Source organism: Littorina saxatilis, linkage group LG12, assembly GCF_037325665.1.
Source record: "Littorina saxatilis isolate snail1 linkage group LG12, US_GU_Lsax_2.0, whole genome shotgun sequence".
NCBI lineage: Eukaryota > Metazoa > Mollusca > Gastropoda > Littorinimorpha > Littorinidae > Littorina > Littorina saxatilis.
In genome coordinates this window covers 44,083,259-44,111,241 of record NC_090256.1, presented here as the reverse complement: position 1 = coordinate 44,111,241, position 27,983 = coordinate 44,083,259, and the positions used below count along the sequence as shown (strand labels likewise).

The 27,983-nt window shown below is 44.5% G+C and overlaps 3 protein-coding genes across 3 annotated transcripts; 2 read left to right on the top strand and 1 right to left on the bottom strand.

Annotated features, from left to right (window-relative positions):
- Window positions 1–587: 587 nt before the first annotated feature.
- On the bottom strand, window positions 588–27,894 carry LOC138982025 (coiled-coil domain-containing protein 34-like). The gene is made up of 4 exons (XM_070355237.1): window positions 27,826–27,894; window positions 26,706–26,989; window positions 25,463–25,998; window positions 588–2,970 (listed from the first exon to the last, which is right to left on the bottom strand). The coding sequence occupies exons 2-4, from the start codon at window positions 26,981–26,983 to the stop codon at window positions 2,825–2,827; spliced, it is 960 nt and encodes a 319-aa protein (XP_070211338.1). The 5' UTR covers window positions 26,984–26,989; window positions 27,826–27,894; the 3' UTR covers window positions 588–2,824.
- On the top strand, window positions 6,410–15,253 carry LOC138981338 (serine/threonine-protein phosphatase 6 regulatory ankyrin repeat subunit B-like). The gene is made up of 10 exons (XM_070354225.1): window positions 6,410–6,642; window positions 7,199–7,394; window positions 7,784–7,987; window positions 8,414–8,521; window positions 8,969–9,216; window positions 9,986–10,427; window positions 10,712–10,918; window positions 12,542–12,643; window positions 13,367–13,496; window positions 15,168–15,253. The coding sequence occupies exons 1-10, from the start codon at window positions 6,410–6,412 to the stop codon at window positions 15,251–15,253; spliced, it is 1,956 nt and encodes a 651-aa protein (XP_070210326.1).
- LOC138982023 (serine/threonine-protein phosphatase 6 regulatory ankyrin repeat subunit B-like) lies at window positions 14,946–24,258 on the top strand. Its single transcript, XM_070355236.1, has 13 exons — window positions 14,946–15,082; window positions 16,358–16,794; window positions 17,264–17,467; window positions 17,814–17,915; window positions 18,220–18,376; window positions 18,759–18,988; window positions 19,452–19,624; window positions 19,888–20,018; window positions 20,176–20,295; window positions 20,799–20,959; window positions 21,358–21,555; window positions 22,354–22,449; window positions 23,070–24,258. Exons 2-13 carry the CDS (start codon window positions 16,366–16,368, stop codon window positions 23,235–23,237), a joined length of 2,169 nt encoding a protein of 722 aa, XP_070211337.1. The 5' UTR covers window positions 14,946–15,082; window positions 16,358–16,365; the 3' UTR covers window positions 23,238–24,258.
- Window positions 27,895–27,983: the final 89 nt, after the last annotated feature.

Below are 27,983 nucleotides of genomic sequence, written 5' to 3'. Positions count from 1 at the left end.
AGTGTGTATGTGTGTGTGTGTATGTGTCTGTGTAGCCTGCGCGCTGGTGTGTGGTGTATGAAGGGCGGCATGTGTTCGCCATTTTCAGTGTCTGTGTTACGGGTGGTTTGTTTTGGCTGGTGGTGCGCGTGCGTGTCCCCCCCCCCCCCCCTAATTTTCAAGACTTTATTGTATCTCCCTGAGAGGAAGAAGGCTCATGTGTATGTTTGTGTCAGTGTCTGTGCATGCTTATGTGTGCACGAGCTCGTTTAGAACTGAAGAGGGCAAAGGGATCAGACCGCACACAGAACGATAGAGCGGAAGGCCCTGTACATCCACGTTTGTGTTAACTCAATAATGCAAGACCGAATTTTAGAGACTTGTATGGTGCCAAGCAGCTTATATTTGCAGCACATCCTGTATTCACATGCAGAAATTATTGTGTATGTCCGGTGAGGGATGTGGGGGGGGGGGGGGAGCTTTGCGTGTTGGTCTGTGGGAATCTCCGCGCGCACACGCACAAACACACATAAAACAAAACAGACATTCAAAAACAAGCAAACAAACAAAAATATGTTACGAAATTACAGTTTCTGACAATAAACAACTGAGCTCTTCAACTGTGTTTATTTAAAAACTATACAGCATGAAACTGATAACAACATTAACACCGCGGCGATGGCATCACGTACAAAACCAAGACCCTTTTTTTGTCCGCAATCTCCAACACACACTCATACATGTGTAAGGCAAGAGGACGGTGGTACTCTTAACATCAACTAATCGTTTCCGACATTTAAAAAAAATGATGTTGGGCATTCGACAGGCCTTTGGGTGTACGTGCACTAATGTCGACTGATTACGAAATCGTACTCGCATAAAACTGTCATGATTCGATACAGGTTATAAAAAACAAAACATTTTATAGAACAAGTTCACCACGGTTTCCTCGCTTAATGATATCGCCATGTTTCTTCGACAGTCAGAATCTTTTCTATTATAAAATAATGTTCACCCCAAAATTCGATTTCTTCGAAAACGTGCACCGATTATTTGCGTCCCTTGAATGAGAAGGGTAGGAATTTAGGATGAATCACATGTCTAAGTTTAATGAATTTTTGGGGGGTAAAACGAATTTGACCCCATGAATGTAAAGTACCTAATCAGTACTATGGAAGGGAGGGGGGCTTTTCAGTGTGGAATTTATACAAAATGAACTAGGCCGAATCAGAAAGCTGAATGCCTGAGAAAGCTGAACGCGTTACACCGCCTGAGACAGTCTGAGTTCGACCATTGATACCTCGCCCACGAAACGAAAAGCGGGCCAGGCAAAGATGGTGACAGACATCCAGCGAATCACGTGTGAGGCATCTACACTAAATTGTTGAACATATTTCTGTAACTAGCTTTGAACACAGTGTGACACGGTCGTAGAAGAAAAACGGGTTGCACATCAGTGGTTAACTTTCGTTTTCATATTCGTGAGGAAATCCCTTTACAGGGCAACGATCCTCATTTTGGTTGGTGCGCCTAATTTCCCTTGTAGAGTGAAAAATAAAGTGGATAGTGTACCTAGAAAAATCAAAACAGTTGTGGGTTGGTATGCAAGCTATTGTTTTTGCTATTTGCCGTGGCGCCCGATTTCAGGCCCTGGGCTGAGGGGCTAGCCTACCACCCTGTATGCTATCTTTTGCTTTTATAGTCATGTACTGTATCAACAAAAGTTCACAACTGCTTACAGAAAGGGTGTTCAAAAGTGGAACGCTTCAGTTTAGCGTGGATCAAAGAACACGTAAAAGCACGTAGTTACCTGCCTTCTGCGTACCTTGTCGTACATGAGAAATTCCATGACTGTCAATCGTGTTTTCTTGACAACCGGACCAGACACAGCACATTAAATTTTGAAAATAAAGCAATTACTTTATAAGCCTTGCTATCATAAGATCCGTAAATAATTCCACAGAACGTCCGACTTGTCGAATGCCCCTAGAGGCAAAGTTCAAATGTTGAATGAACAATAATTTATTGTCAATTCAAATAGTCATGTAAAAAAAAAAAAAGTACATTCACATAATGTACAATACAAAGGAATAAAAAAAATTGACACAATGCTGCAAACAGTCATATCACAATAGCTTCACTACTCTACAATTATTTACACTTTACTTACACATCTGATGCTCAGGTAATGCTGGACATTTGGTCCGTTCTACCTCAAAGAAAACCAGTAATAATGAAAAGAGAGAGAGAGAGAGAGAGAGAGAGAGAGAGAGAGAGAGAGAGAGAGAGAGAGAGAGAGAGACGCCCCTGTTACGACTCGCTCGCATGAAAACAACAAGCTATACAACACTTAACTTCTTCAGGAAAATACACAAAAGAACAAAACAGAACAACAACAAAAGAACAACCCCCCGCCGGATTCTACCTGGGCTATACGGTCACGATGATGTGGATCGCTGTTACAACTCAATCTTTTGCCACGTGGAAAATGGACAGACCAATTAACACCACAAAATCATACACACGTGGATCGTAAACAACCCCACATCATCTCGACTTTGTTGTTCACATTACGTCATTGTCAGAGTTTAGGACCCGTTTGAAACTTCGTCAGCAGAGAGCTCTGATGCTGTTTGGAAAAGGGGGGGGGGGGGGGGTGTCTTTACGAATACTTACTTTTATGAACCACACACGACACAGAAAACAAGGTGACAGGAAGACAGGTGTCTTGCTTGCTTCCTGTGCAGGGTGACAGGTAGCAAGCAAAATCTCAGATCTATCAAATCAGGCCATCTATCATTATCATACACTAAGTTGAGTAGGAAGAGGTTGCCAAGGCAACAGCTCAGAAGTATTTCGCTGGATTCCAGACGTATCTCCTGGGTTTGGATTTTTTGGGTTTGTCCTGTTTGACCTTGGGGACGGCGGGGTGTTGCCATGGTACCGGGTTGACGTAACCTGGCCGCGGGTACGGGGCGTTGTTGTTGTAACCTGCAACGACACACCCACAACAGTGCAAGGTTATGCTCAACTTATGTCTTGTTTATTGACATTGATGGTTATGTGCTCAGTTCTTTACTTGCTGCCACTTCCAACACACAGTCACTCAGTATGTACAGCGACTGTGAATGTTCGAAAGTGGACAAAATTAATGTGTAACGTTCTTTCTGCAACCTCAAACAGAAGCAAAAAACAGAAAATAAATAAATAAATAAATAAACAAACAAACCAAGAAAAGCACCACACACACACACACACACACACACACACACACACACACACACACACACACACACACACACACACACACAGAGCCTTGTTGGTCTTCGTTCAGTGCAAACCTAAAGCGAGACACAAACCACATTTCAATGTTCAGCTTCGTCTCGGTCGTGTGAACATAAATGTGTTCGGTCTAACCTTGCTACTACGACATCGCAAACACAATCAATCAATTAGCACAGCTGAGTGCAAAACTACGTGTTAGCCATGTCCAAATAAGGCGTAGTCTTCGATTAAACTGAAAGCCTACTACAACACAATTCATTCACCCTCTTGACACAAATCAATCGTTCAATTCACCCTTTTCCCGGAAAACAAACCAGAAGAGGCAACATTGCGTCAGTAGAAGAAAGAAAGCTGAGCGTATTCTCTATACCAAAAATACAACAACAAAGCACGCACACTTTTCTCTGAATGATAAGAAGCAACTGAGATTATCGAGTTACAACTCACTGTAAACTGCCAATAGACGATGTTCGGAAATAACTGTCGGTTTGTATGGGTTGTAAAAGGGTTGTTTTCCGTGGGAAAATTGAGGCAAGCTTTTCCACGTGACATTATAGGCTAATCATTTGCGAGCGGCGTGTCTCCACACGAATTGATACTATTTGATATCATTTTTTTTGCTCCTGTTTTTTGCTTGGTTGGCTGGTTGGCCATTTGCTTGCTGGGAAGCGGATCTCAAAATGCAGTTTTACTTCATTGCAGAGAAAGAAAAAAAGAAAGAAAGAAAGAAAGAAAGACAGAAAGGAAGGAAGGAAGGAAGGAAGGAAGGAAGGAAGGAAGAAAGAAAGAAAGAAAGAAAGAAGAAGAAAGAAGAAAAAAAAGAAGAAGAAGAAGAAGAAGAAGAAGAAGAAGAAGAAGAAGAAGAAGAAGAAGAAGAAGTTGATGATGATGATGATGATGATGATGATGATGATGATGAATAAGAAGTAAAAATGTGAACGACACAAAATGTCTGCCGATAGATATGCTTTGTTCTTTTGACTTCATTCGACTGCACAGAAACAAAACTTCCACGACAGGACAAACATCGTTTTGCTATGATTGTGTTCCAAGTCGGTCCGATTGACAGTTCCATCAATGCTATGCCAGTAACATTCAAGACACGGACCCATAGTTGTTTTTAGTGCGCTGCAAAAAGCATACTAAATATACGCACAAAACGTTTTTTTTAAATCGAAACTATCAGTGCAACAAAATAAATGTTGCGGTTCTGCAAAAGCTTTTATGATGGCACGGGACAATTGTTATTTTTGCCTAGAAGGGGGATACGATAATTAAGAACCAATTAGAGACCCAGTTCATTTCACATAACAAAGCCTTCTTTATTGAAACCACCAGTGCTACAAAAGAGAATGATTTGATCAATTAAAGAGGCCCACACCATTCCTTGCGCTTATCCTGTACTCTACTCTAACCTGACCATAATTATGAGAGCAAAAGAAGCTTTCGCTTTCCCTTCGTCCAGCCCAACTTTAACCGAACGAAAGTCCCATTAATGATGTACAGAATCCGATTAGAATGTGAGACTTGTGGTTTCATTTACGTTCCGCTAAGTGGTATCGATCGAGGAGTCAATACCGTGGCACACTGTGTGATAAAAGACACGTGTCTTGCGACAACTCTGCCACACACCGCTTCACTGCTTTCCTGTCATCCTACATCCGTACCAATGTTTGCTCGGAATGCGCCAAGCGGGATGTTGCTGCTATGGCAACGCGTGTCACACGTGGAGTAAACAGCCGAGGGCGTCACCATGGCAACGTATTTAATACTCATCCTGACAGCGTGCTATGGCCCGGTGGTTGGCTGGCAGAGAGGGAGGAAAGGCGGCCATCAATACCGCCATTCAGACACCTACACTTGTTGGTCACGGCGGCGGTTAATGCGGAATGGATACTCGCGACAGTGATTAATGAAGAATCAGCGTTTTGTAAAACGTCAGAAAGTATGGTGCACTGAAAGTTCTTTGTCAAATCGTAGAAAGCCAATCTTGTAATGGAAATGTTGCTGCAATTACACTAAAAGCAACAGTGCTGGAGCACGTTCTGCAGATCAATAGCAGCGCTAATGATAAAACAGTCAACACGCTGCTCTCTCATCTTTATGATCTCGACTTGCTCATCCGTGTGCAACAGTGGAATGTGACTTGAGTGTGGATTTGTTTTTAGCGAAAAAGATTTCGGGGAAAAAATGACTCTTCATTCAATCGAAAAGAATTAATTTCTTACGATAAAACCTATCTAAACAAGAAAGATATGACTCGTGGAATGATTTCAGAATCAACGGAATTCATTTGTCATCAAATACAGTACAGTACATTGCTTTTATGACTACATGAGAATAAAATGTTTAAGTGTTTCAAATACGTGCATCGAATACCGTTAAGTCTGTGGGTCAATAATTCTTATTGTTCACGTGCTCTTAAAATGCTCATCATTTCCAGGCAAGAGTCAGTGATACACGATAAAAGTCGCACACAATAATATTCATACCAAGCCAACCATTCTTGACTAGTTGTCCGAATGAAATCCGTCGTCACTCTTTTTAAGCTCCCCAAATGACGTCCGAGAACTGATACAGCGATATCTACTAGGCAGTGGCGACCATTTGAGCTGACTCTAACTGAAGCTTTGTCCTTGGTGTGCGTTACGAACAGTCCACGTCCACGCCAAACCCAGCGATTGTTTGCAAGATTCGGCTGACCAACCGAACACAATCACATCACTTCTAAAGCAAGCCAAATGTCTTCGGAAGACAGCGAAATCTAGCACACCATCCCGACGGCGAGACTCGACAGACCATCTAAAGAAAATCGCGACACTTCTGGGACTTCTTAAGCTGCCGAAATGTTGTTCGAGGACCGCGACATCAACCTGACCAAATGAGCCGGTTTTAACTAGTTGAAAACAGTCCCGGCCAACCAAGCCATTTGGGGGCAAGAGCCTCCACACTTGTAATCTCGTTGAAGGACAGCGGCAACATCTACGAGGGCATCCCAGACGACGAGAATATGAGCTAATGTTAAACAAGCTTTCTCCTTGGTGCGCGTTACAAACAGTCCCTAACAAGTCAACAATGTTTGGCTGACAAGCTTCATCAAAACGCTATCCGAATAATTAGTCTTTATTCTTCCAAGGCTACCGAAATGTCGTTTGAGGACAGCGACATGTACCAGGCGATCCTGGACGGCGACCTGGCGGCGCTGGGGTGCAGCGTGAGGGAGCTGGACGACCTCAACCTGCGGGACAGCTCCGGCAAGTCCTACCTGCACATCTGTATCGAGCTGGGTCAGCACGACCTGGTGGAGTACCTCGCGCAGAGAGTCTTCCTCGGCTTCCGTGATGACCACGGTCTCACCGCGCTCGATTTAGCCGTCAGGTAACGACGTGATTATGTGTGTGTGTGTGTGTGTGTGTGTGTGTGTGTGTGTGTGTGTGTGTGTGTTAGAGAGAGAGAGAGCACGGGACTGTTCGTCTAATAGAATGTTGCAGCTAAGTCAAGCGCGGAGGCGGCAATACGTAAGGTTCTAGGTTACTGTTAACGATAAATTACAGTTACATGATGGTGGATGTAGAACGACAGGTAATACGGCGCGTGGCCGGCATGCAGGATAGTGATGACGCAATAAGAATGACGTCACGTGTGTGTGTGTGACAGGTACAGGATGGTGGAGGTAGAGCGACAGTTAATACGGCGCGTGGCGTTGCATGAAGGACAGTGATGATGCTATAATTAAGAATGACGTCACGTGTTTGTGTAACAGGTCCAGGATGGTGGGGGTAGAGCGACAGTTGATGACGCCAAAAGAATGTTGTCACTTGTTTGTGTGACAGGAAGGTGATGGTGAAGGTGGAGCGACAGTTAGTACGGCGCGTGGCGGGCATGCAAGAAACTGATGACGCAATAAGAATGACGTAACGTGTTTCTATGACAGGTACAGGATGGTAGAGGTGGAGCGACAGTTGGTACGGCGCGTGGCGGGCATGCAGGACAGTGACGACACAGAGGGTCTGCAGGCGCTGTTCCACGCCGGGTGGCGAGCGTGGCCGCCCCTCAGACCACAGGAGGAGGGTCAAGAGGAACCACTGTCCCCGGGACACCGCTGTCAGCTGGACATATTGCAGCGTCAGGTGGGTCAACACAATCCTTCACTTCAGCATGTCAAGACTAGAGGCACTAGATGATTAACGTCTGCACGTGGTGCTCGTCAAGGGGAAATTTCCGTTCCCATCTAAAGATGTAAATATATACCAAACTTAGTAAAAACTTCTCTTTTTGTGTTGTGCATAATAAACTCCACCTGAGAGTTGTACACGCATCAAGAGTATCAACGAAACGGACAAAGCCAAAGACTCTTCTGGGTAGGACGGTCGTCGGAAACAGGGGGGCGTCGCCATTCGGAGCCATCGTGTCCAGTCATTTGATCGGAAAACGGGGCTGTCGTCATTAGGAGGGGTCGTTATGGGAGGTTCCACTGTATTAATGAAGTTTCTCCATGAATAAAGATGTTTTGTTTCAGAAACAAGTGGACCGTGTCCACAGTGCAGTGCAGGACGGGGAGCTGGGTCAGCTGCAGGCCGCAGTGGCGCGTGACGAGAGCCTGGTCACGGTGGCTGACCACACGGGGTTGCCTCCCCTGCACAAGGCCGTGCTCTTCGAGTGGCTGTCCCTGGCTCAGTACCTCAGTCGTACCTTCCCCCACACTGTCAACCACACTGACCACGTGAGTTCACGAAGCAAATCGTGAGATTTATAACTTAGATAGGTAGGTTTAAGATGGAAGAACTACACATCAATACTGAAAAATGTTTAAACACCGCAGTCGCAGCTGGCCAAATAGGTAAATCATTGTCTGCGTACAACGCGCCGTAACTTTTTAACACCATCGTGACCGAGATAATCTCTCTTCGATAAGCACTCGTTCTGCTTTGGTAAATGCATATGGTCTACTTTTATAATAATGTTTTATGTATCGATTATACACAGGCACACACACACAAACACCAAACAGACAGACACACACGCACAGACACACACATACACGCATGCACGCGCACGCACACACACACAAACATACACACACACAAACATACACACAAACGCGCACACACACACACTAACAAGAGATGACGTACTTATTGTCCACCAGATGGGGCGAACAGCGTTACACTACGCAGCGGCCTACCACGAGTACCAGGACAACATTCTCTACAAGCAGCTGGTCAGGGCTGGGGCCATGCAGGCCGTCACTGACCTCGTGAGTAGAGTCACGAGTGTGTGTGTGTGTGTGTGTGTGTGTGTGTGTGTGTGTGTGTGTGTGTGTGTGTGTGTGTGTGTGTGTGTGTGTGTGTGTGTGTGTGTGTGTGTGTGTGTCTGCATATATGTGTGCGTGCGTGCGCTAGCTGCGTGCGTGCGCTAGCATGCGTGTATGTGTGCATGTTTTTGTGCACCTGTGCACCCCTATCCACCCTCTCCCACCAAGATGGGTTTGACCCCCACATACATTGTGCTGAACCACTAACCCCTGTGCTCCCCTATCCCCCCTTCCCCGCCCAGAGGGGTGTGACCCCCACAGACATTGTGATGGACCACTAACACCTGTGCACCCCTATCCACCCTCTCCCTCCAAGATGGGTTTGACCCCCACAAATATTGTGCTGAACCACTAACACCTGTGCACCCCTATCCCCCCTTCCCCGCCCAGATGGGTTTGACCCCCACAGACATCGTGCTGCAACCCTGCCTGCTGTCCATCGAGGTGATGCGGGAGGAGGTCCGGTGTCGCCGCAGCCGTCCCCCCAAGGATTACAGCAGCAACATGAGCTACGAGGAGAGCCGTAGTCTGACGGGCACCCACACCGTCGCCAGCACCACCACCCGTAGCATGAGACGCTGGAGAGCCATCGCCTCTGTAGCCTCCTTTGCCACCAACACTCAGAGGAAAATCAGCAGGTATTTGGTATCATATTGTCCTCTCAGGTTACCCTCACAGAAATTCGGGCCGCTTTCTCACTGGGGAAAGCGAGCTGCCAATATATTACAGTGCCGGGCTACCCATTTTTTTTCTTGCATATGTGTATTCATGCTTCCAAGCCCTGAGACTTTCGCTGTGAACCTAGGATTTTTATCGTGCGCATGCGTGCACAAGGGGGTGTTCGGACACCGAGGAGGGTCTGCACAAAGTTGACTCTGGAAAATAAACCCCTTGTCGAACGTGGGGGTCGAACCCACGTCGATATTGAGAACTGGTGAGAGATACACGTGTTGTCGTTGGTTTGTAACAGCATGGAAAGACTGTAAAGTTTCGATTTTTGCCATCAAAGTGCTGTCTTCTTACGAAACGGTTTCAGATGCAAAGAAAGACACGGCCTTTTCAGCATGGCATTCGGGCACTTTTTACTTTTTAAAAAGGCCCTAATCTTAATCCCTCCAGCTTACATTGTTCAAAGTCTAATCCCCTCATTTGATTGTCGACCTGGCTGCAATCTGTACACCGCTGAGCGTCACAAGACTCTGTAACGTAACCGATGCAAGGCCCAAATAACCCCTGTCATGCGAATTGATTTCGTTCCTATTTTTGCCCACGAAGGAACCAAAGCTTAACTTTCTTACACATGCGCTCAGCCGGCTTGTAGGGATTTTTGACAGGTGTCGTTTTGTGAAATTGCAGCAAGTACGAACTCCGTAGTGTGCTCACCGACGCATTCTCTGTCCACTTGAGGTTCAAACCTTTCGAGGAGACGGACCTGTACGAGGCCATCATCACCAACGACATACGTCACGTGCGCCACGCGCTCAGCCAGGGGGTTGACGTCAGCCAGCACAGCGTCGAGGGGTGGAGTTACCTGCACCTGGCGGTGGCTCACCACGTCAGTCCCCCGCTGATGTCACTTCTGCTCACCCAGCTGAGCCCCGCGGAGAGGGACTGTGACGGCGTCTCGCCGCTAGAGATGTGTCTGCGGCGCCGCCAGGGTGACCGTCTGGCCCGGGTGTTCGTGGACCTGGTCGTGGGGCTGGTTCTTGCTGACGATGTGGCGGCGCTGCAGGGCCTGGTGCACGACGGTTGGCAGGTCTGGCCTGGGGAGGACTACGTGGCCCGTGTCCTGCAGTCACACGTCACGCCGCGCATGACGCAGTTCCTCGACTCCCTGCAGCACTTTATGGTAAATGTGACGTCACAACGAACATGATGCATTTCCTCTTGCATCACTTCAGCCGTTTTAACTCTGTGTGTGTGTGTGTGTGTGTGTGTGTGTGTGTGTGTGTGTGTGTTTGTGTGTGTACGTGTGTGTGTGTGTGTGTATGTGCGTGTGTATGCGTGTGTGTGTGTGTTTACAATACTCGAGCGGATGAACAGTTACTGACAATTCGCGAGAATCTCGACAGTACTGCTGTGCAATATGAATGTACAGCACTCCGCCACCAACACAGCCTTCGCCTGTTGCAGAGTTCGGTGAGTGAGGCGCACAAGGCGGCCATATTGCACCAGGAGCTGGACATCGACCTGACCCCCTTGCTGGACACAGAGGCGGGCGTCACGTGCCTGGACAGTGTGGGCCTGGCCCTGCCCCACGTCTGTGTCATCTTCTACAACATCCAGCTCCTCACCCGTGTCCTGCGCGCCTTCCCCGTCGCTGCCAACCTCAAGGACAGCGTAAGTGTCGCGGCATTATGGATGATAATAATAATGATAGCTCATACAGCACGTTAACGACAAGCTTTTGTTTGTCTTTTGATTTTTTCCCTTTCAGTGCCATAATGCCTGTCAAATAATCCTTCGGCAGCCGTTCTTTCATTAGTGATTCCTTGAATTACAAGCCTTGGATCATTTCCGTATCAAAATATAAGTGCCCTTAATCTACAAACGACAACGATGAAGGGTTAAATGCATGGAAAACTGAACAAACTAAATTGGAACTCCAACAAATCAAGACTACAATGACAGAAAAAAAACTTGTCCATGTAAATAGTAGGTAACTCTTAACGACAATCTTGAAATGGAACCTCTCGAGAAAAAACTACAACGCTCCAAGAGACTTGCATTCTTCAGTCATATTCATAATGAAGAGTCAGTTTCAAGAGAATCTTAAACAGTGTGTTCATAAAGGCCACTTCTGCCTTGTGAAAAAAGAGTTCAAACTCTGGCCAGGCTTTTACACGGGATAAGATCATCCCTCCTGTTGGTCACATACACAAAATGAACAGCCCGGGTGCTCTCAGTGCAAGGTAGCATTCTTTTTTAAGAATTAATTTTGTAGCAATTTCAAAAAATAATTCATGTAAACATTACAACTCATTTCAGAAAGCAGTCAGGGTGTTCATTTTTGGTATGTGACCAAGTAATGGTCTGGTCTTATCGCATGTTAAGGCAAAAAAAAAAAGTTGTATGTTTCTGGTAACATGGCTACAAAAAATAAGGTAGGTAGGTAGGGATTTTTTTTTTTTTTTTTTGTCAGGTTAGAAAATAACTACTGTATACAGTGACGCAAAGAAACTGGACTTACTATACAAAGAAAAAGACAACACATTACAAAACAAATGAGACAAAAGGGATGCGGGGTTATCCCCCTTGTGTCGTCTGCCGTCTGTTACTTTCGTTTTGACGCTTTTTTTTTCTGCTTTTTTTTTTACAAATGCAATAAAAAAAAAAGTCTAGGGTAGGCGGGAAAAAACTAGGTAGGGTCGGGTGACCAGAAACATACAACTTTTGGAGGGGGGGGGGGGGCAAAGGCCTGGCCAGATCTGAGACAGTCAGGCAAGTCGGAGTGGGCCTTTAAAGTAGAGATAGAGATCTGAGACAGTCAGGCAAGGGAGTGGGCCTTTAAAGTAGAGATAGAGATCTGAGACAGTCAGGCAAGTCGGAGTGGGCCTTTAAAGTAGAGATAGAGATCTGAGACAGTCAGGCAAGTCGGAGTGGGCCTTTAAAGTAGAGATAGAGATCTGAGACAGTCAGGCAAGTCGGAGTGGGCCTTTAAAGTAGAGATAGAGATCTGAGACAGTCAGGCAAGGGAGTGGGCCTTTAAAGTAGAGATAGAGATCTGAGACAGTCAGGCAAGTCGGAGTGGGCCTTTAAAGTAGAGATAGAGATCTGAGACAGTCAGGCAAGTCGGAGTGGGCCTTTAAAGTAGAGATAGAGATCTGAGACAGTCAGGCAAGGGAGTGGGCCTTTAAAGTAGAGATAGAGATCTGAGACAGTCAGGCAAGTCGGAGTGGGCCTTTAAAGTAGAGATAGAGATCGATGTACACGGCGTCACCTCTCGACACGGTATGTGTACAGATGGGTCGCACCCCCCTGCACTACGCGGCGGGGCTGGATGACGACGACTACATGTACAGCCTGCTGAGGGCAGCCAGCGCCAGGGACGACCAAGAGGACCTGGTCAGTTTGGATTTACCATGTATAACACAACACAATGATAAGTCGCCCCCTTTCCCACCTAGATGGGTTTAACCCCCACAGACCTTTTGCTAGACCATTAAAACATGTGTACCCCTATCCCACCTTTCCCCACAGACATTCAAGACTACTTTGGTATAAAACTCAACACAGCTTGCTTCACGTGGATGATCAGAGGTCTGCTGTTGCTGGCTGATGTAAACCAGTGCTGTTTAGTCTCGTGCTTAATTCTATCCGAGTAAGACAATCGCGACCATAAAAATGACTGCCAGCAATGTATTCTGTAAGCTGCGCTAACCCATCCAACCTGAATCTCGTATAGTTATTTCATTTGCCATGCTAAAGAAGTAGATAGCAAATTGTCGATACTCTCCTTAAGTCAACTAACGGAAAATCTTGTGCAATCATATATATCTATTTGTTCACAAATTTGTTTTATGCAAATATAATATATATGGAACTGCTGTTCCGATCGACAAATTGTTTACCAAAATACGCTTAAGTTAAAGTTAATCACAATAACATACAGAGCTCACAGATAACTCCGGTCCCCGATAGCCATATCAGTTGAAGGGACGTTAAAGACAGCTACAGATATCTCCAGTGCATTGTAAAGCAAAGAAGTAATATTCTGTATCATATTCGTCTGCACACCAACATGGGGCCGGGAGACTGACGGATTTGTTTCTGTGTGACTGCCTACAGTGGGGGATGCGGCCAGGAGACTACATGACGCAGAGACAGCGGATCGTGTCTCCGGCCATACAGGAAACCATCAGGGACAAGCTCTACAACCCTCTCTCGCTGGCTCCGTCCTGGCCCTACTGTCTGTTGTGTGAGTTGTGTGTGTGAGTTATGTGCGAGTAGTGCGAGTAGTGTGTGTGTGTGTGTGTGTGTGTGTGTGAAGGAGGGAGAGAGAGAGAGAGAGAGAGAGAGAGAGAGACGTACCGAACGTGCTACTAGAGCTGAAGTGGTGGCGGTTGTTGGTTGTTATGACCCTTCGATCTATTTGGCTATTCGGGACAGGGTAGTGGTAGTGGAGGAGGAGGAAGAAGAGTAACTGAAGAGTAACTGTGTGTGTGTGTGTGAGATAGAGAGATAGAGAGAGAGAGAGAGAGAGAGAGAGAGAGAGAGAGAGAGAGAGAGAGAGAGAGAGATTTCTGACTGAGCGGAACTGTCATTCTCTTCATTTCAAAACATACGGGTGAAAATCGTTAAAACGCAGGACGTGGAACGGGGGAGGAGGGTCTAGAGCTAGCAGATCAATGACGTGACCACTATCACACCCCGGGTGCACAAAGGACTCCGTGCGCTGGTAGTAACACTATCCGCGGCAATATGGATGCAAGATTGTTTTCAGCGGTTGGGGGCGGAAGGGGGGAGGGGCTACGGATAAAATCACTACATGTAGTGGACAACCGGTTTCCAAAGAATGTTATTGTGACTGCGTATCTTACGACGTCCTTCCGTTCTTCGTTAAGCGAAACAACGTACACGTACACACACACACACTTTTACACTAGCTCCTCTCGTTTCTCTCTGCACACGCACATGCACCCATACCAGTTATTCCAAAAGACGTTGGCACGACACTGACAATACGTGTTCCCGTTGTGTGCAATGTTTAGGATTAAGAATCGGCCTGGGAGGTGGTATGTTCTGGGGGAACCACACTTTGTCATATCCTTGTACGCTGTATTACCAACCGTATACCCACGACAAAGCACCCGGAAAGAGGAACGACCAAATTATGCTTTGTTTTCAGCGAAACATACGTAATTGAGGCCTTAACAACATCGAGACCTCTCCATTTAACTGTGCCGGCTTTAACACAAAAAAGTATTATTTAATTATTTATTCATTTATGTAAGCAGGATCATCTTGTGTTTAAGCACGTTTTAATTTTTCCTTCAACCACTAATTAGCATATAAACGCAAAACGCCTGTCAAAGACAGTAAGGCCGTTGTGGTATTTTGCACATTTTTAAAAAGACTTAGCACCCATGTGAAAAACGCTCGTAAATTTTCCCTTCAAAGACCTTGATTCTGTTATCGATCGAGCAACACAGCGTGTCAACGAACGAGACACGGGCTTGCCTGTCAGTAAAATAACAACGAATCGTCCGCCTGTGATAAAACGGTTTGTGACATATCCAGACTAGCTTTTGAAGCGACCGTCACATTGGGCACAGTGGCGGGCCAAGAAACTGAAAAGCCCCCGGCCCACTATTTGTACCCTCCCTTCAAATCTCCACGATCAACAAGGCGCCTAGCAACACACACGCTACGCTACGTTCAATACACCACCGCACTCACACACTCTCACACACACACAGTGGGAGGAAAAGTAAGAGTCGGGTATACTGGCCGCTCGCGTTACCTTCTACCCGTAATTGTTTGTGACGGATTACCAACTTGCAGGTAAGACAATTGGGGAGTATCACGTAGAGTCTATCACGGTGATTATTTGTGATGGACGTGGTGATATTTAATCATTCACTATCAGCGACTGTGCCGCAATTCATAGCGGTGAAAGAGCGACAGCGACGAGTCGAGCAGTGTCTCAAAAGCCAAGAGGCACCGTGCAGGTGACAGTGTGTTTTCACCCGGACCGTACCAGACTGTTACTACTTGACAGGACTTGATCGCCACAGCACTGAGCGATCTCCACTTAGCTCTTTGTCAAGAAGCCAGCTTTTACTGTCAAAATGCAGAAAGTAGACATGTGTTGAACATGAAAAATAACGACCAGACAGACATCAATGTCTAAAAATATGCGGACGTGTTTTTTGTCTGTTTAGTGTGGGGTCAAACTTGCATTTGAAGACGTAGACGACAAGTGAAAATAGACTGTCGGTCACTCTGTTCGTTTTTTTATACCCCTTTCGTTGTTTCATAATCACAAATGTAATCTACCATTTTAAGCAAATACTTCATATATTTTTTAAATATACGCGTATGGAACGTTGCGGACTAATCAAAATGGAATACTTGAAACAGAACTAATCAGTCCGGTGTTTTTCTCTCCAGTAGACACACATGACAAATGCTTTCTCCCACTTATACAAAAATCGGTTTTGCCTATAGAGCACTGTGACTAAACAAAGCACAGCGGTGTCTCGCGTTAATTGCCTTAGAGACTGGCACAAAGGTAATTCGATCTTTGTTTCGCCCGTCACTCTTTGTTTTACCTTACTGGATTTCAAGGCCAAACGACACAAGCGCGTATGCCGCCACCGGTTGGTGCCGTGGTGTGGGGTGCAAATAAACCCATTATAGATCAGAGCTCGATCACAAGTGTATAACCAGGCCAAATTTCTTTGGTGGAACTTGTGCAAACTGGACCCAAAACCGTTTGCAAATACACTGGGAATTACGTGACTGTTGACGTGGATGAGACTGGGTAAAGTAGTTGCTGGCACAAAAGCTGTCGCTTTCTTGCGTGCCGTTTTGAAGTCGGCAAAGGTCTTAGGCAATTCTGACACTGGCAAAGGTCTGAAGACTGACACATCACGTATTGGATAATAGTGAGTGAAAACACTATCCTGACATGACAAAAGATTACACTTAACTCCAGTTAGCTTCATGTTTGTTTGTTTTTAAAGCACAACCGCGCTGTATTTATTTGTTCTGATAAACTCAGGATGAAGATGAACCATCACTGGTTTTTAACAGTGCTTGTTGTGTCCTTCGCAGTGGCCAAAATGGAGAGTAGCAAGCTTTACACGGCCATCAAGGCCAATGACGCGGACAGTGTGGACAGCCTGCTGGCCGACCCCAGCACGGACACCACGCTCCGTGACCTTGATGGCCGCAGCTTGCTGCACCACGCCGTCCTGCTGGAGGCCGACCTGCATGTGGTCAAGGCTCTGGCCCAGCGGGTCGACCTGGCCCTCAAGGACCACGAGGGTAACACCGTCCTCGACCTCATCAACGCTGGTTCCGAACCCGAGGCCAAACGGAAGGTGGTGGAGGACAGGGTGAGGGAGGTGGTGCTGGCCGGAGAGGAGGGGCAGAAGGTGGCCCATGACATGCTGCTGGCTGGATGGTTCCACTGGCCCGTCACGCCTCAGGAGGCCAAGGAGAAGTCAGAACAAGCCGCTGAGCTGCTGGGGAAAATTATGGGGTTTAAGGTGGGTGGCGTCCCAACTTTCACTGTCAGTGTTTCTTGGCAGAAATCTCAACACTACTTGTTCCATTCGTCTGATCTTCAGCCATTCACCATCACTCTTGCCTATTTATAGACAGCATTTGTCCCATGATACAGGATGACAAGTGCACTTCAAAGTCTCCCAGTTTTATCCAATACTCCCAGATTCCTTTTGTTTTATTATCTGCATCCTGTATTGTGTAAGGCTTAGCAATCTCTGTTTGGCATTCTCTGCCATTCATCCAGACCCTCAGGGCCTTCTTGTTTTTAATATCCAACCAGTACAGTTCTTTAACCCCTTGTTGGTGAGATTGTCTTTGTTCATAGTTTTAGGTCAAGTTAACATAGTCATAGGAGTGAGAAGCATAAACGTCAGCCTACATTTTATTAGCTGCAGCCATCATGAAACCTTCCTGCTCTATCAACAATGACACCTTCCTTTTTCTCCACAGGACAAGATAGAGGCGGTGCACAAAGCCCTGCAGGAGAGACGTGTCTCAGACCTCGCACAACTGCTGCAAGCCGACAAGGAGCTAGCGGGAGCTGCAGACACCACAGGCTTGTCTCCCCTGCACAAAGCCGTGCTCTTCCAACAGGTGGAGCTGGTGCAGGCTCTCATCACAGAGTTCAAGGAAGCTCTCAACGCAAAGGACTATGTAAGCTGAAATTACAACTACTTAAACAATTATTCGCAGCTCAAGAAATATTAATTTGAAGCTGTAAATCATAATGCATGGCTGTATGTCCAGGTTTTAAAGTAGACTGTAAACTTAAATGGAGCACGTCCTAGCAAAAGCAAAGTTCGAGAGGTAAAAACACAGCTTTGGCAAAATCAGACAATGAAGGTGATGAGTCAAAAAGTAATTTTGCTGAGATGATTTTTGTTGTCTGTTGTTGGCTAACCATTACTTGCTATTGTGAGTTGGGGAATAAATTGAGGAAACATAACTGAAGCAGAAGTGGAAGAAGCTTCATTCACAATGTGCTGTCCTCTTTGTGCAGATGGGCAGGACAGCTCTGCACTATGCAGCAGCCTTGAAGGATGACAGTGTGCTGTACAACCTGTTGAAAGACGCTGGAGCTGATGAAGCTGCTGCAGATCTGGTCAGTTCTTTACATGTTACTATTTCTTAAATCTGTACCACAAACATCTCTCTGATGAAACCTTGTTTAATGTTCTACCAGTACACATTTCTGCTTGGAAACACACTCCTACATGAGAGTGACCAAAACATATTCACAGATGACCAAGTCTTTGTCAGCAAAAGACCTTTTCCACATGCATACTTATTTCTGATCGGTCAAAACAAGACAGAAGTACCGAGGGTAAAATAGACAGAAGTACAAGAGACAATTTAGTCAATGATGGGACGAGAACTGATCGTGATGCATGCACTTTATGGTGCAGGTGGGCAAGAGCCCCAAGGACTACCAGCAGGACCCAGACAACCTGCCCCTGGGTGACCTGACAGCCCGGGTGGAGAAGCTGGTGGGTAAGCCTGCCCCACTGGAGACACCCAAGGCTCAGGCTGCTGAGGAACCTGCTGCTCCCGTGAAACAGCCTGGTAATCGCTCACCTTTCACTTCACTCAGGCAGAATATCCCATTAAACTGTTGGGGGGAAATGTGCCTGTGAGGCAAGTTGAAGTATGTACCAATCTCCTTAACATTGAATTGAGCAGAGAATGTCACACTGACCATAATTGAGTTTGTGCCACTCCTTGGTACAACGACAGATGTTGTCAAGTAGAAGAACCCTGACTTTTACGACGGACTTATATATTTAATGTGACTCCTGACAACTTCTGTTTCATATCAAGCAGGCTGTAATGGCAAACAGAGTAGCAAAAATGAGCGCTTCGAGCATCCCTTCACTAAAATTCTAACTCCGCACCTCAGTACAATGAGCACATGTCAAATGTGAACGATGGTCCTGGTCACCAACAGAGCCCCCAAAGCCGGTCCAGGTGAAACCAGTGGAGATGTACATCCCCAAGCCTGACAACCAGCGACTGCCTCCCCCCTCCACCATAGACGGGAAGTACGTGGCTCAGCACCTGGGCACCGCCCTGACGCAAGCCCTGGCTGAAATCGTGGAAAAGAAGCCGTGGGACCCCATCGAGTACCTCGGCCAGTGGCTCTACAAGTACCGCCACACTCTCGATGAGGCTGCTCAGGTTAGTACACACACACACATCTGACGGAAAGCATCTGTGCTGCCAGAAATGTACATACATTTTAAGACCTCTCTCCAAAACTGGGAGAAACTTGGGTCTTAAATTGTAAAAAGGAGAGAGTTAGATTACAATAGAAGTAAATTTACAGATGTTGTCAACAGCAAATTGGGAAAACTAGAGTCTTCAGAAAAAGGAGGGGGGGGGGGAGAAACATGTCTTGATGGAGAATTCTAGGCACGCAATCTTCCTGTGAATTAAGGGACCGAATCGAGCCTCCACAATATTCTAACATTCAATGCCCAAGAAAAACTATGTCACTTGCTGGCAAAAACGATCATTGGCAAATTGACTGACAAATAAAAAAAAGTTTTCGTTCTCCTTTTTTAAAATCTGCCGGTATATAACAAGGTCTAGGTGTAAGAATTCCTTCCCATACAATGACCCGTGTTCAATGTGTCCACAGCGGAAGAAGCTTCTGGAAGATATCCGCTCGGAGGAGGAAGTAGCCAACGGAGAGGAGGTTATCAAGCTGAAGAGGAAGGAGGAAGAGATGCGCATACAGGAAGAGGAAGAGAGGAAGAGGCAGGAAGAGGAGGCAGCAAGGAAGAAGAAAGAGCAAGAAGATCTCCAGAGGCAGTAAGAAACATCTTTCATTCAGTGAAACAATGTTTTCACAACAAATGAGAAAGTATTGAAAAGTGTTTTTTCCAAAAAGTAGCAACCTGTATGCATCAAACTGGGAAGACACAACACATTTCTAATCTCTTTGGGGGGTTAGAAGGTGTGTGTGTTTATGTGTGTGTGTGTGTGTGTGTGTGTGTGTTTATATGATTGTGTGCATGTGTCTGCATACATGTGTGCATCTTTGTTCAGTGTTGCATGATCCTATGCATGTGCAGGGCCAAAGAAGCCATTCTGTCCCAGAAGCCCCTGCTACCCACCGTGACGGAGGAAGAGGACGAGGACTCCATGTTCAGAAAGCGAAACGGGAAAGGACAAACTGAACTTCATACTCTGGCTGCACAAAGTGGTAAGGGACAGCCTATCAACCATCACTTGAACACCAGTAAAGCAGTCTATAAAATAAACCAGGGTACTTCTCTCTGCACATAACAAGCTGTAAGTTTTGTGGCAAACCACCAGTACAGAAGTCTATCGTACTACCCATGGTATTTCTCTGTGCACAGGTGCTGATCTGGTGGCACTGATTAACCTTGGCTACAGCCTGGCAGACAGAGACGCCGAGAACAGGACTCCCAGAGACGTTGCTGAGGAGAACGATCTCACAGAAAACGTGGAGGCTATAGGTAAGACTGGTCAATTACTACAAATTACAATTAGCACCAATGGTACTGCGCCTTTACTCTGTCATCATTGATCAGACTGTTTATCTTCCAAACCACTATTTCTAAATACAAAGGAATCTTGACTACCAAACCAAATTGTGACTCTGTAACTCTGAAAATCAGCAAAACCAAAATAACTTATTGCTATATTTGCTGACCGGCACCTGTTTTCTCCAATGTTTCTACAACTTCTACTACAGAATCAAAATATCAGAACAATCACTAGTTAATGTATTCTCTAACCATGTCAAACCTTTTCTTTAGTTAGCCAGACTGCAGGAAAGCAAAAACCAGCAACTCTCGATAAAAAGAAAAATGGCGTTCATGTACTGTTTTTTTCCGAATCAGTGGCACTGGCAATGGTTTGAGTGTCTCTCAATGTTCACATTGCTTGCTAAATTTCATACCACCCGGACACCTAGTCCTGAAGCTTCTTATTGAGAGTTGTGTGTGTATGTATGCAGACAACTACGTGACCAATCTGATAGAGCACGAGAACATTGACGCACTGAAACAGCTGATCCTGGAAGGTTACGACAAGCTGGACGCTGTGTTACAGCAAGTCAGCACTGACGGCCTGTCTGAAAGCCTCACCGACTTCGTCAAATCCATTCCAAATGAACAGGTAACATCACAAGGATACAAATCATATTTCTAAACTGTTCTGAGAAATGGTGCAAAATAAGTTAAAAAGTAGAAATGTAGAAGATTCTTATTTCTGTCCAAAGATTGACAATGAAAAAAGTATACACTTAACTATTACCTGGGTTCATGCATCTCATAATGCATTCTTTTTCTGCAGTTGTGGGCAGTAACTCCGAAGTACACTTGTGGGCTTTTATGTACAATGGCTGTTTTTTCCCCTGCCACTTAGGCAGTCATACATTGTTTTTGAAGGACATGCATTCTTCAAAATATTAGTATTTTAAGGTTACTGGAATTTCTATGAACAACTATATTCTACTGATCTATACATACATCTATTAGAAAATGCCAACTGAAATTTAACCATTCTGCTTGCAGCAAAAGGTCTCAGCAATATTCCAAGCAGTTGCGAGCGGCAAGCTGTCCGAGGTGGAGAACTCAATGGACAGATCGCTAGCACTAGCCAAGGACCAGTATGGCCGCTCACCCCTTCACCTGGCGGTGCTGGCTGGTCACAAAGACATCGCTCAGTACATCGTCAAACACTTCCGTACCTCTGCCAGAACTAGAGACAATGTGAGTATGGCTATTCAGACTTACAGGATACTAACATTACCAAGCATAATTAACCTTACGGGGCGGGGATGTAGCTCAGTCGGTAGCGCGCTGGATTTGTATCCAGTTGGCTGCTGTCAGCGTGAGTTCGTCCCCACGTTCGGCGAGAGATTTACTTCTCAGAGTCAACTTTGTGTGCAGACTCTCCTCGGTGTCCGAACACCCCCGTGTGTACATGCAAGCACAAGACAAAGTGCGCACGAAAAAGATCCTGTAATCCATGTCAGAGTTCGGTGGGTTATAGAAACACGAAAATACCCAGCATGCTTCCTCCGAAAACGGCGTATGGCTGCCTAAATGGCGGGGTAAAAAAACGGTCATACACGTAAAATTCCACTCGTGCAAAAAACACGAGTGTACGTGGGAGTTTCAGCCCACGAACGCAGAAGAAGAAGAAATTAACCTTACAGTGTATATGCCAATCATATCCTCACATTTTCCTTCACTGTTAGTATAATATTTGTACACTAAAAAAAAATTCTTATGTGGTGGTTGTCCATTGAGTCCAAAGAAGACTTTTTGCATTCTGCAGCTTATCGGTGAACTCCGAGTTTGCTCTGCAAGCCTAGCCTCAAAGGTTGACTAAAAAGAAGATGCAATTAAAGCCATCACTGAAATACACGGTTACATAACAGTTTAATTTAATCAATGACAAAATAATGACTACTGCCTCGGTTTTCCTTCATTATTTCCTCTGGGTTTCTACAGTTGGTATGATTTTCATGAGCAAGGTGTCAGAGATTTTCTGTTGCTTTTCAGTTAAACCGCACACCTCTGCACTATGCAGTTGCTCTCTCGGAAGAACTGTCAGAGCTTCTCAAGGCCAACGGAGCTGACACCAACGCCAAAGATTTCGTAAGTGAAATACAGTATCTTTTGATTTATGAAACTAGCACAAGAATGACTTGGACTGGAACATGAAGCACCTGCTCCTCTATTTACACCCCCGGTATAGGGGTGTGTATAGGATTCGGTCGATGTGTTTGTTTGTTTGTGTGTTTGTGTTCGCATATAGATCTCAAGAATGAACGGACCGATCGTCACCAAACTTGGTGAACAGGTTCTATACATTCCTGAGACGGTCCTTACAAAAATTGGGACCAGTCAAACACACGGTTAGGGAGTTATTGGTGGATTAAGATTCTACAAGGACTTATAGAGGGACATATTAATGGTCAAAGGGAAATAACCTTCTCAGTTGGTGGCAGTGAGAATGGTAAGGACGGGGGTGTTTTTCCTACCTCGGAGGAATTTCTTGTTCTCTTTGTTCTTGACACAAACTAGACTTTCTCAATCTGACTGTTTTTTGGTGTAATAGTTTATAGCAGAACTTAGTAGTCTACTTTAATCTATAGGTTGAGTAATCTAATCCATCAAGAATTCAATTCTGTGACAGATGTTTGTCTAAGACTCCTCCTCTGGACTCTCGTCTTAGTGGCACTGTACCATTGAAAATCTGTTGACTTTTTTTCCAGAAACAACGCACCCCTGCCCACTATGAAGCTGACAAGGAAGAGATCCTTGCCCTGAAAAAGACACTGCTGGTCAGCAGCGACAGCAAAGTGACTAGTGCTACCGTACCGGAGATCAAGGCAGATGATGACAGCTCACCTGATGATGCCGACGATAAAGACAAGGATTAACCCACCACAGAGTAGCCAGACCTTTTACAAACTTAAGAGTTATGTAGTATACTTAATGGGGCTTTGTTTTTAGTGACTTTTCCAAGAACTGAACTGTGTGAGATTGTCAGTCTACAGTGCTACAAAAGCACCCCAAAAGACACTCTGAATTAGTTTAACTATGAAGCAGCGGTGTTTATGACATTCAAATTTACGGTTTCTTTTCACAGCATGATTGCTCTACCATGCATGATTTTCAGTCCGGATCTATTTCTTGCTTTCTCAATAGAAGAGCCTATCTGTGATAGCTGTTAGTCGTCTACGCAAAACAGCAGCATTAAACTTTTTTTTCAGCAATGTTTTGTAAATTTTGTATGTGTTTGTATGTGTACAGCTGAATATATTGAACATGTATAGGATCACGTCAGTTAATGTCTCATCGTACATTCAACTGTATTTTTGTCCAAAAGTTTTGCATACATGTACACTTCAATGGCCAGATCTCATCTAAGATTAGTATCACCTGACACATTAAGCAATGTTGTGTGACAGGGTAAAAGCTAATGAAGTGTTATCACAGCAAGTGTTGGGTTAGTGCATGTCACAAATTCATGCTCTAGCTTCAAAGGTGTTTAAAACGAGAGGTGGTTGTCTATTTTGCAACACACACTTTAAACTTTGATACTGACTGAGTGACTCCCTTTCTACAATAAACCACTTCTATTTCTTGCAACTGTAAGTACAACAGACCCAAAGTGACGTACATTACCTGTGCTCATAACTAGACCTTTGTATGTCAAAGCAATAATTGACTAACATGTTAACTTGAAAGTCATTAGCTCAAAGAAGTGATGTTCTGAGTAATAACATTGTCACACTGTTGTACACTATTTGTTGTGATGACCTTTGGATTTTTTAATTGAACTACCATTGGCAGTTTTATGCACAAAGGACTTTTTTCCTCAATGAAAACCAAACTCATGTGTCTGTAGATTGTACTAAATGTTAAAGAACATGTTTTCAAATAAACTCAAATGTTCAATTATTCAAAGCAAACTCATTGTTACATTTGCTACCTAACAACCATTTGTTTTGTTCGTCACACAGACAGACAGACAGGTGTGCTGAAAGACAGGTTATGCAGTGCAAATGCAATACACCCTAAAAAAACCAACTAATTACCTGCTAAGATCTAGGTTGATAAATTCACCAAATTCATTAGGGCCCATACCATGAAGTTCAAATATCAACATCAGTAATGCTCATAGCTTTGTATGTTGTCGTATGTGTGTGCATACATTACTACATGTGTAAAACCGCCAAAGTGTGTTTCTATAAGTTGTCTACAAGATTATGGTAAAAACAAATACCAACCCACAGCATCATATAATATGCAAAGTTTCTGAAACACCACATACATAGAGAATACTACATTGGTTTGCTGTGACTGATACAAGTTTTACACGAGTGGGTTTTTATAAATATTGAAAATGCAATTGAAAGCGATCTTTTCAATAACAAAAAACCAAGGTAAACCTGGTAGCACACAGCAAGCCACCTAGTATTCTCCTAGCCTATATTCTATATTCTTGTACTTTCTATCTAAAACTTACTGATAGCTCCATCGCTTGGATCAACTCACTCTCAAACTTCAATCCATTTCACTCGACTTGGCAATCACTAATCCATGTTGTCACACAAACAAAATGTATTCCACCTTTGTTAACCTTATCATGCTTCAACTTTGAAAAAAATTCTGTTAAATTTATATACAGTGATCAGTTCTATAAAACGAGGGAAGCATTTGCTACAGGAACAAAACAAACAGAAAACAAAAAGCAACCACAAAATATTGTTTCACCTTGCTTTGCTTGTACAGTCACTCACCGCCAGGTAGTGGATATGTCGGGGTTATAGTTCGACCCTTAGTTGGCCTCATTTACATGATAGAAAATGTATAGATACGTATACACACGTGTGGAGATATGGTTTAGTTAAGACATGAGTCAGAATCTCTCTTACTTACGTGGGATAAATACTGACAGTGGTCCAAAGAAACTGAAACTTCTTGAAATATTTTATAATTTGTGTGTATGCATGCAAAGTCATGAATATATCTGAACCCCAACAAAAAAACCACTACAGCAACAACAACAACAACAACAACAGAAGTATGCGCACACACACACACACACGTACACAGAGATAACCTCTATTTGCATGCAGAGCGAAAAAGTGGCACTGACCTCCTTGCGGGGCAGACTTGGGTCTGGGTTTGTGTCTCTTCAACCACTCCAGGTATTTTTGCTGCGCTTGTTCCTGCTTGGCCATTCTCTCCTCCTCCTCTCTGCGAGTCTTCTCCTTCTCTTTCCTCTTCTGCTCCTTCTCTTCTCTCAGCTTGGTCTGCTTCCACTCGCTAAACACCTCATTCGACTTGCTGCGAACTCGCTGCTCCTCCTCCTCCTTCATTCTCTTCTCGTTCTGCACTTTCAACTTTTGCATCTTTTTGTTCAGTTTCTCTTGAGCACTCTTTCTCTGCAGCCAATCCTGCCTCACCTCCTCCGTTTTTCTCTCTTTCATCTGCTTCTCTTGTTCCTTGAGGGAACGTTCTTGCTTCTCCTGCTTCTTGCGCTGTTGTTCCTGTTTTCGCTGCTTGCGTTCGTCTTTTGCCTTCTGTACGAGCCACATTTCCCAGGCAGACAGGCCCGAGTCTGAAGAGTTGCTGCGTCTGAGGTTGTAAGCACTCTCGTCCACTATCTCTCCAGTCTGTCGCTTAACTTTCCTGTAAAGATGAAGAGGAATACCATAATATCATGCTCACAGTTCTACTATACACTGTACAGATATGGGCACAGACTATTTTAGTATTTAATAGAATATTCATCAAGGTCTTTTGAAATGTTGACTATTAATAGATCTAAAGGAAAAATAGACGTATCTTCTGCATACCTTCAAACTAGTTTATAAAAAAAAATTAAATAATGATATTTATGATGGCAAAACAAAGTACAGAAACTCTTCGGGGGGAGTACAATTAAAAACAACTTGTAAAACTGAAATCAAAATAAATGCTGTTCAAAGACGTCAGCAGTTATTGCATGCCCTCTCGATAGTAGCAACTATAAGCTTGTGAGAGAATATCTTGGAATATGATTTTTCAAACATCTTAATCTTAAGCAAGGAAACCAATTCTGCCACCTTTATCACGTCTTAATGACACTGACAGAAATGTTATCAAGCAATAAACAGAATGAGTTGAATGTACAGATGTTGCCAAACATCCAAAAGTAGTTCTATAAACCACAACCTCATTTATGGACACCTTTTGTTGCTGTATAGATCTGGGCATGAAGATACAGCCACACACCAGCTGAGACAATCATTCTTTCCTACTTTAAGCGTGCAATGTTTCCCCTGTTTAATTAAAATAACAAATAACACGTGAAAGTAAAAGAAATCACTATAGAAAGATAAAACTACCTCAAATACCTGAATGGTTTAGGCTGCTCGCTGAAGTGAACGCCAAATTTTGTCTTTGCGTCACCTGATCCATTCAGAAGTGGTTTATCAGAGCGTAGATTCCCTTTGTCCAGTTCTATTTCTGGTTCACTGATGTAGCTGTCATGGTCCAGGACCGAGGTCAGGGACGCTGTGGATCCATTGGACGTCAGCGACTGACGACGATACATGGCGGCATCAGCCGGGGGGATCTTCATCCATGGCGGTTTGGTCACTGTGGCTGTCACGGGGCGTGGTCTGGCTGACATCTTGTCCTAAATCAGAAATAACAGTGATTTATGATTTATAAACCTTTAACACACATCTTTCAGCAAGTGAGCAACACTGTGTCATGGTAGATTGGGACATGTTTGTGTACGTTGAGCACACCTACTGTTTGCACATGAAAGTCAAGCTCAGAAAACCTGTTTGAAATTTCTTGTCCTGATCAAAGAGGGGGGTGTAAACCCAGGGTCAAAGACACCAAGGCACAAACCACAAGGCTACTGACTGAGTAACTGTCATAATTATAATGGTTAGTAGTAGCACTAGTATGCAGTGAAGACATTGGTTGGCAGTGGAGAGCTGCATGCATGCTCTCCTTTTAAAGAAAACTCTGAAAAGCCTCGCTCAGTTGAGATTTTGTAGATATATCGATCACCACAGTGTTTTTTCCTTAGTAATTTTGTGATGAAGTGAGTTAGTACGACATATGCCTTGCATATATGAAAGTTGTAACGTTGATTTTCACCACCTGTGCATGCTCAAGTCAAGACAAGGTATCAGGGGAAGGGGCCAGGTCAAGTCAATGTAAAACTAGAAAGCATCATTAAAACACACAAACATACATTCCTGGGACATTTTCAAAAACTAATAAAATCTTGATTTCTTGCTGAGTTTGCCTGTTGCTGGTGGCGTTTTACTTTTAGTTTGTGATTTTGGCTACACATTGGAAGATTTGAATAAAAGAAAGTAATGGTTTTCATGCGAGAGAGGACTATTTCTGTGAATATTATCATACTATGTTGTGTGCCACACTCCCCTCATTAATTGCATAACAGAAATGACATTCCTATCTCTTGTAAATGCTCAATACGTAACGTTTGATCACCTTTGGACAACGGATGTCGTGTGGAAACAAGTCGTCTCTCAAATTTCGGAAAAGGCACTCAGCCGAGCAGTTACTAGAATCTCATTCGTCTATTGGACAATAACTTCCAAGCATTGGCAAAAAGTAATATTATCTATGAATATGTATAATAAAATATA

Coding starts and splice junctions, on each gene's coding strand:
- LOC138982023 (XM_070355236.1), top strand. CDS start 16,366: ATGGAGAGTAGCAAGCTTTACACGGCCATCAAGGCCAATGACGCGGAC. Junction 17,468..17,813: donor CTCTCAACGCAAAGGACTAT/GTAAGCTGAAAT, acceptor CTCTTTGTGCAG/ATGGGCAGGACAGCTCTGCA. Junction 22,450..23,069: donor ACACCAACGCCAAAGATTTC/GTAAGTGAAATA, acceptor CTTTTTTTCCAG/AAACAACGCACCCCTGCCCA.
- LOC138981338 (XM_070354225.1), top strand. CDS start 6,410: ATGTCGTTTGAGGACAGCGACATGTACCAGGCGATCCTGGACGGCGAC. Junction 10,428..10,711: donor ACTCCCTGCAGCACTTTATG/GTAAATGTGACG, acceptor CGCCTGTTGCAG/AGTTCGGTGAGTGAGGCGCA. Junction 13,497..15,167: donor CTGGCCCTACTGTCTGTTGT/GTGAGTTGTGTG, acceptor ATTCACTATCAG/CGACTGTGCCGCAATTCATA.
- LOC138982025 (XM_070355237.1), bottom strand. CDS start 26,983: ATGTCAGCCAGACCACGCCCCGTGACAGCCACAGTGACCAAACCGCCA. Junction 25,999..26,705: donor GAGCAGCCTAAACCATTCAG/GTATTTGAGGTA, acceptor TCATCTTTACAG/GAAAGTTAAGCGACAGACTG. Junction 2,971..25,462: donor CAAGTCTGCCCCGCAAGGAG/GTCAGTGCCACT, acceptor GTGTCGTTGCAG/GTTACAACAACAACGCCCCG.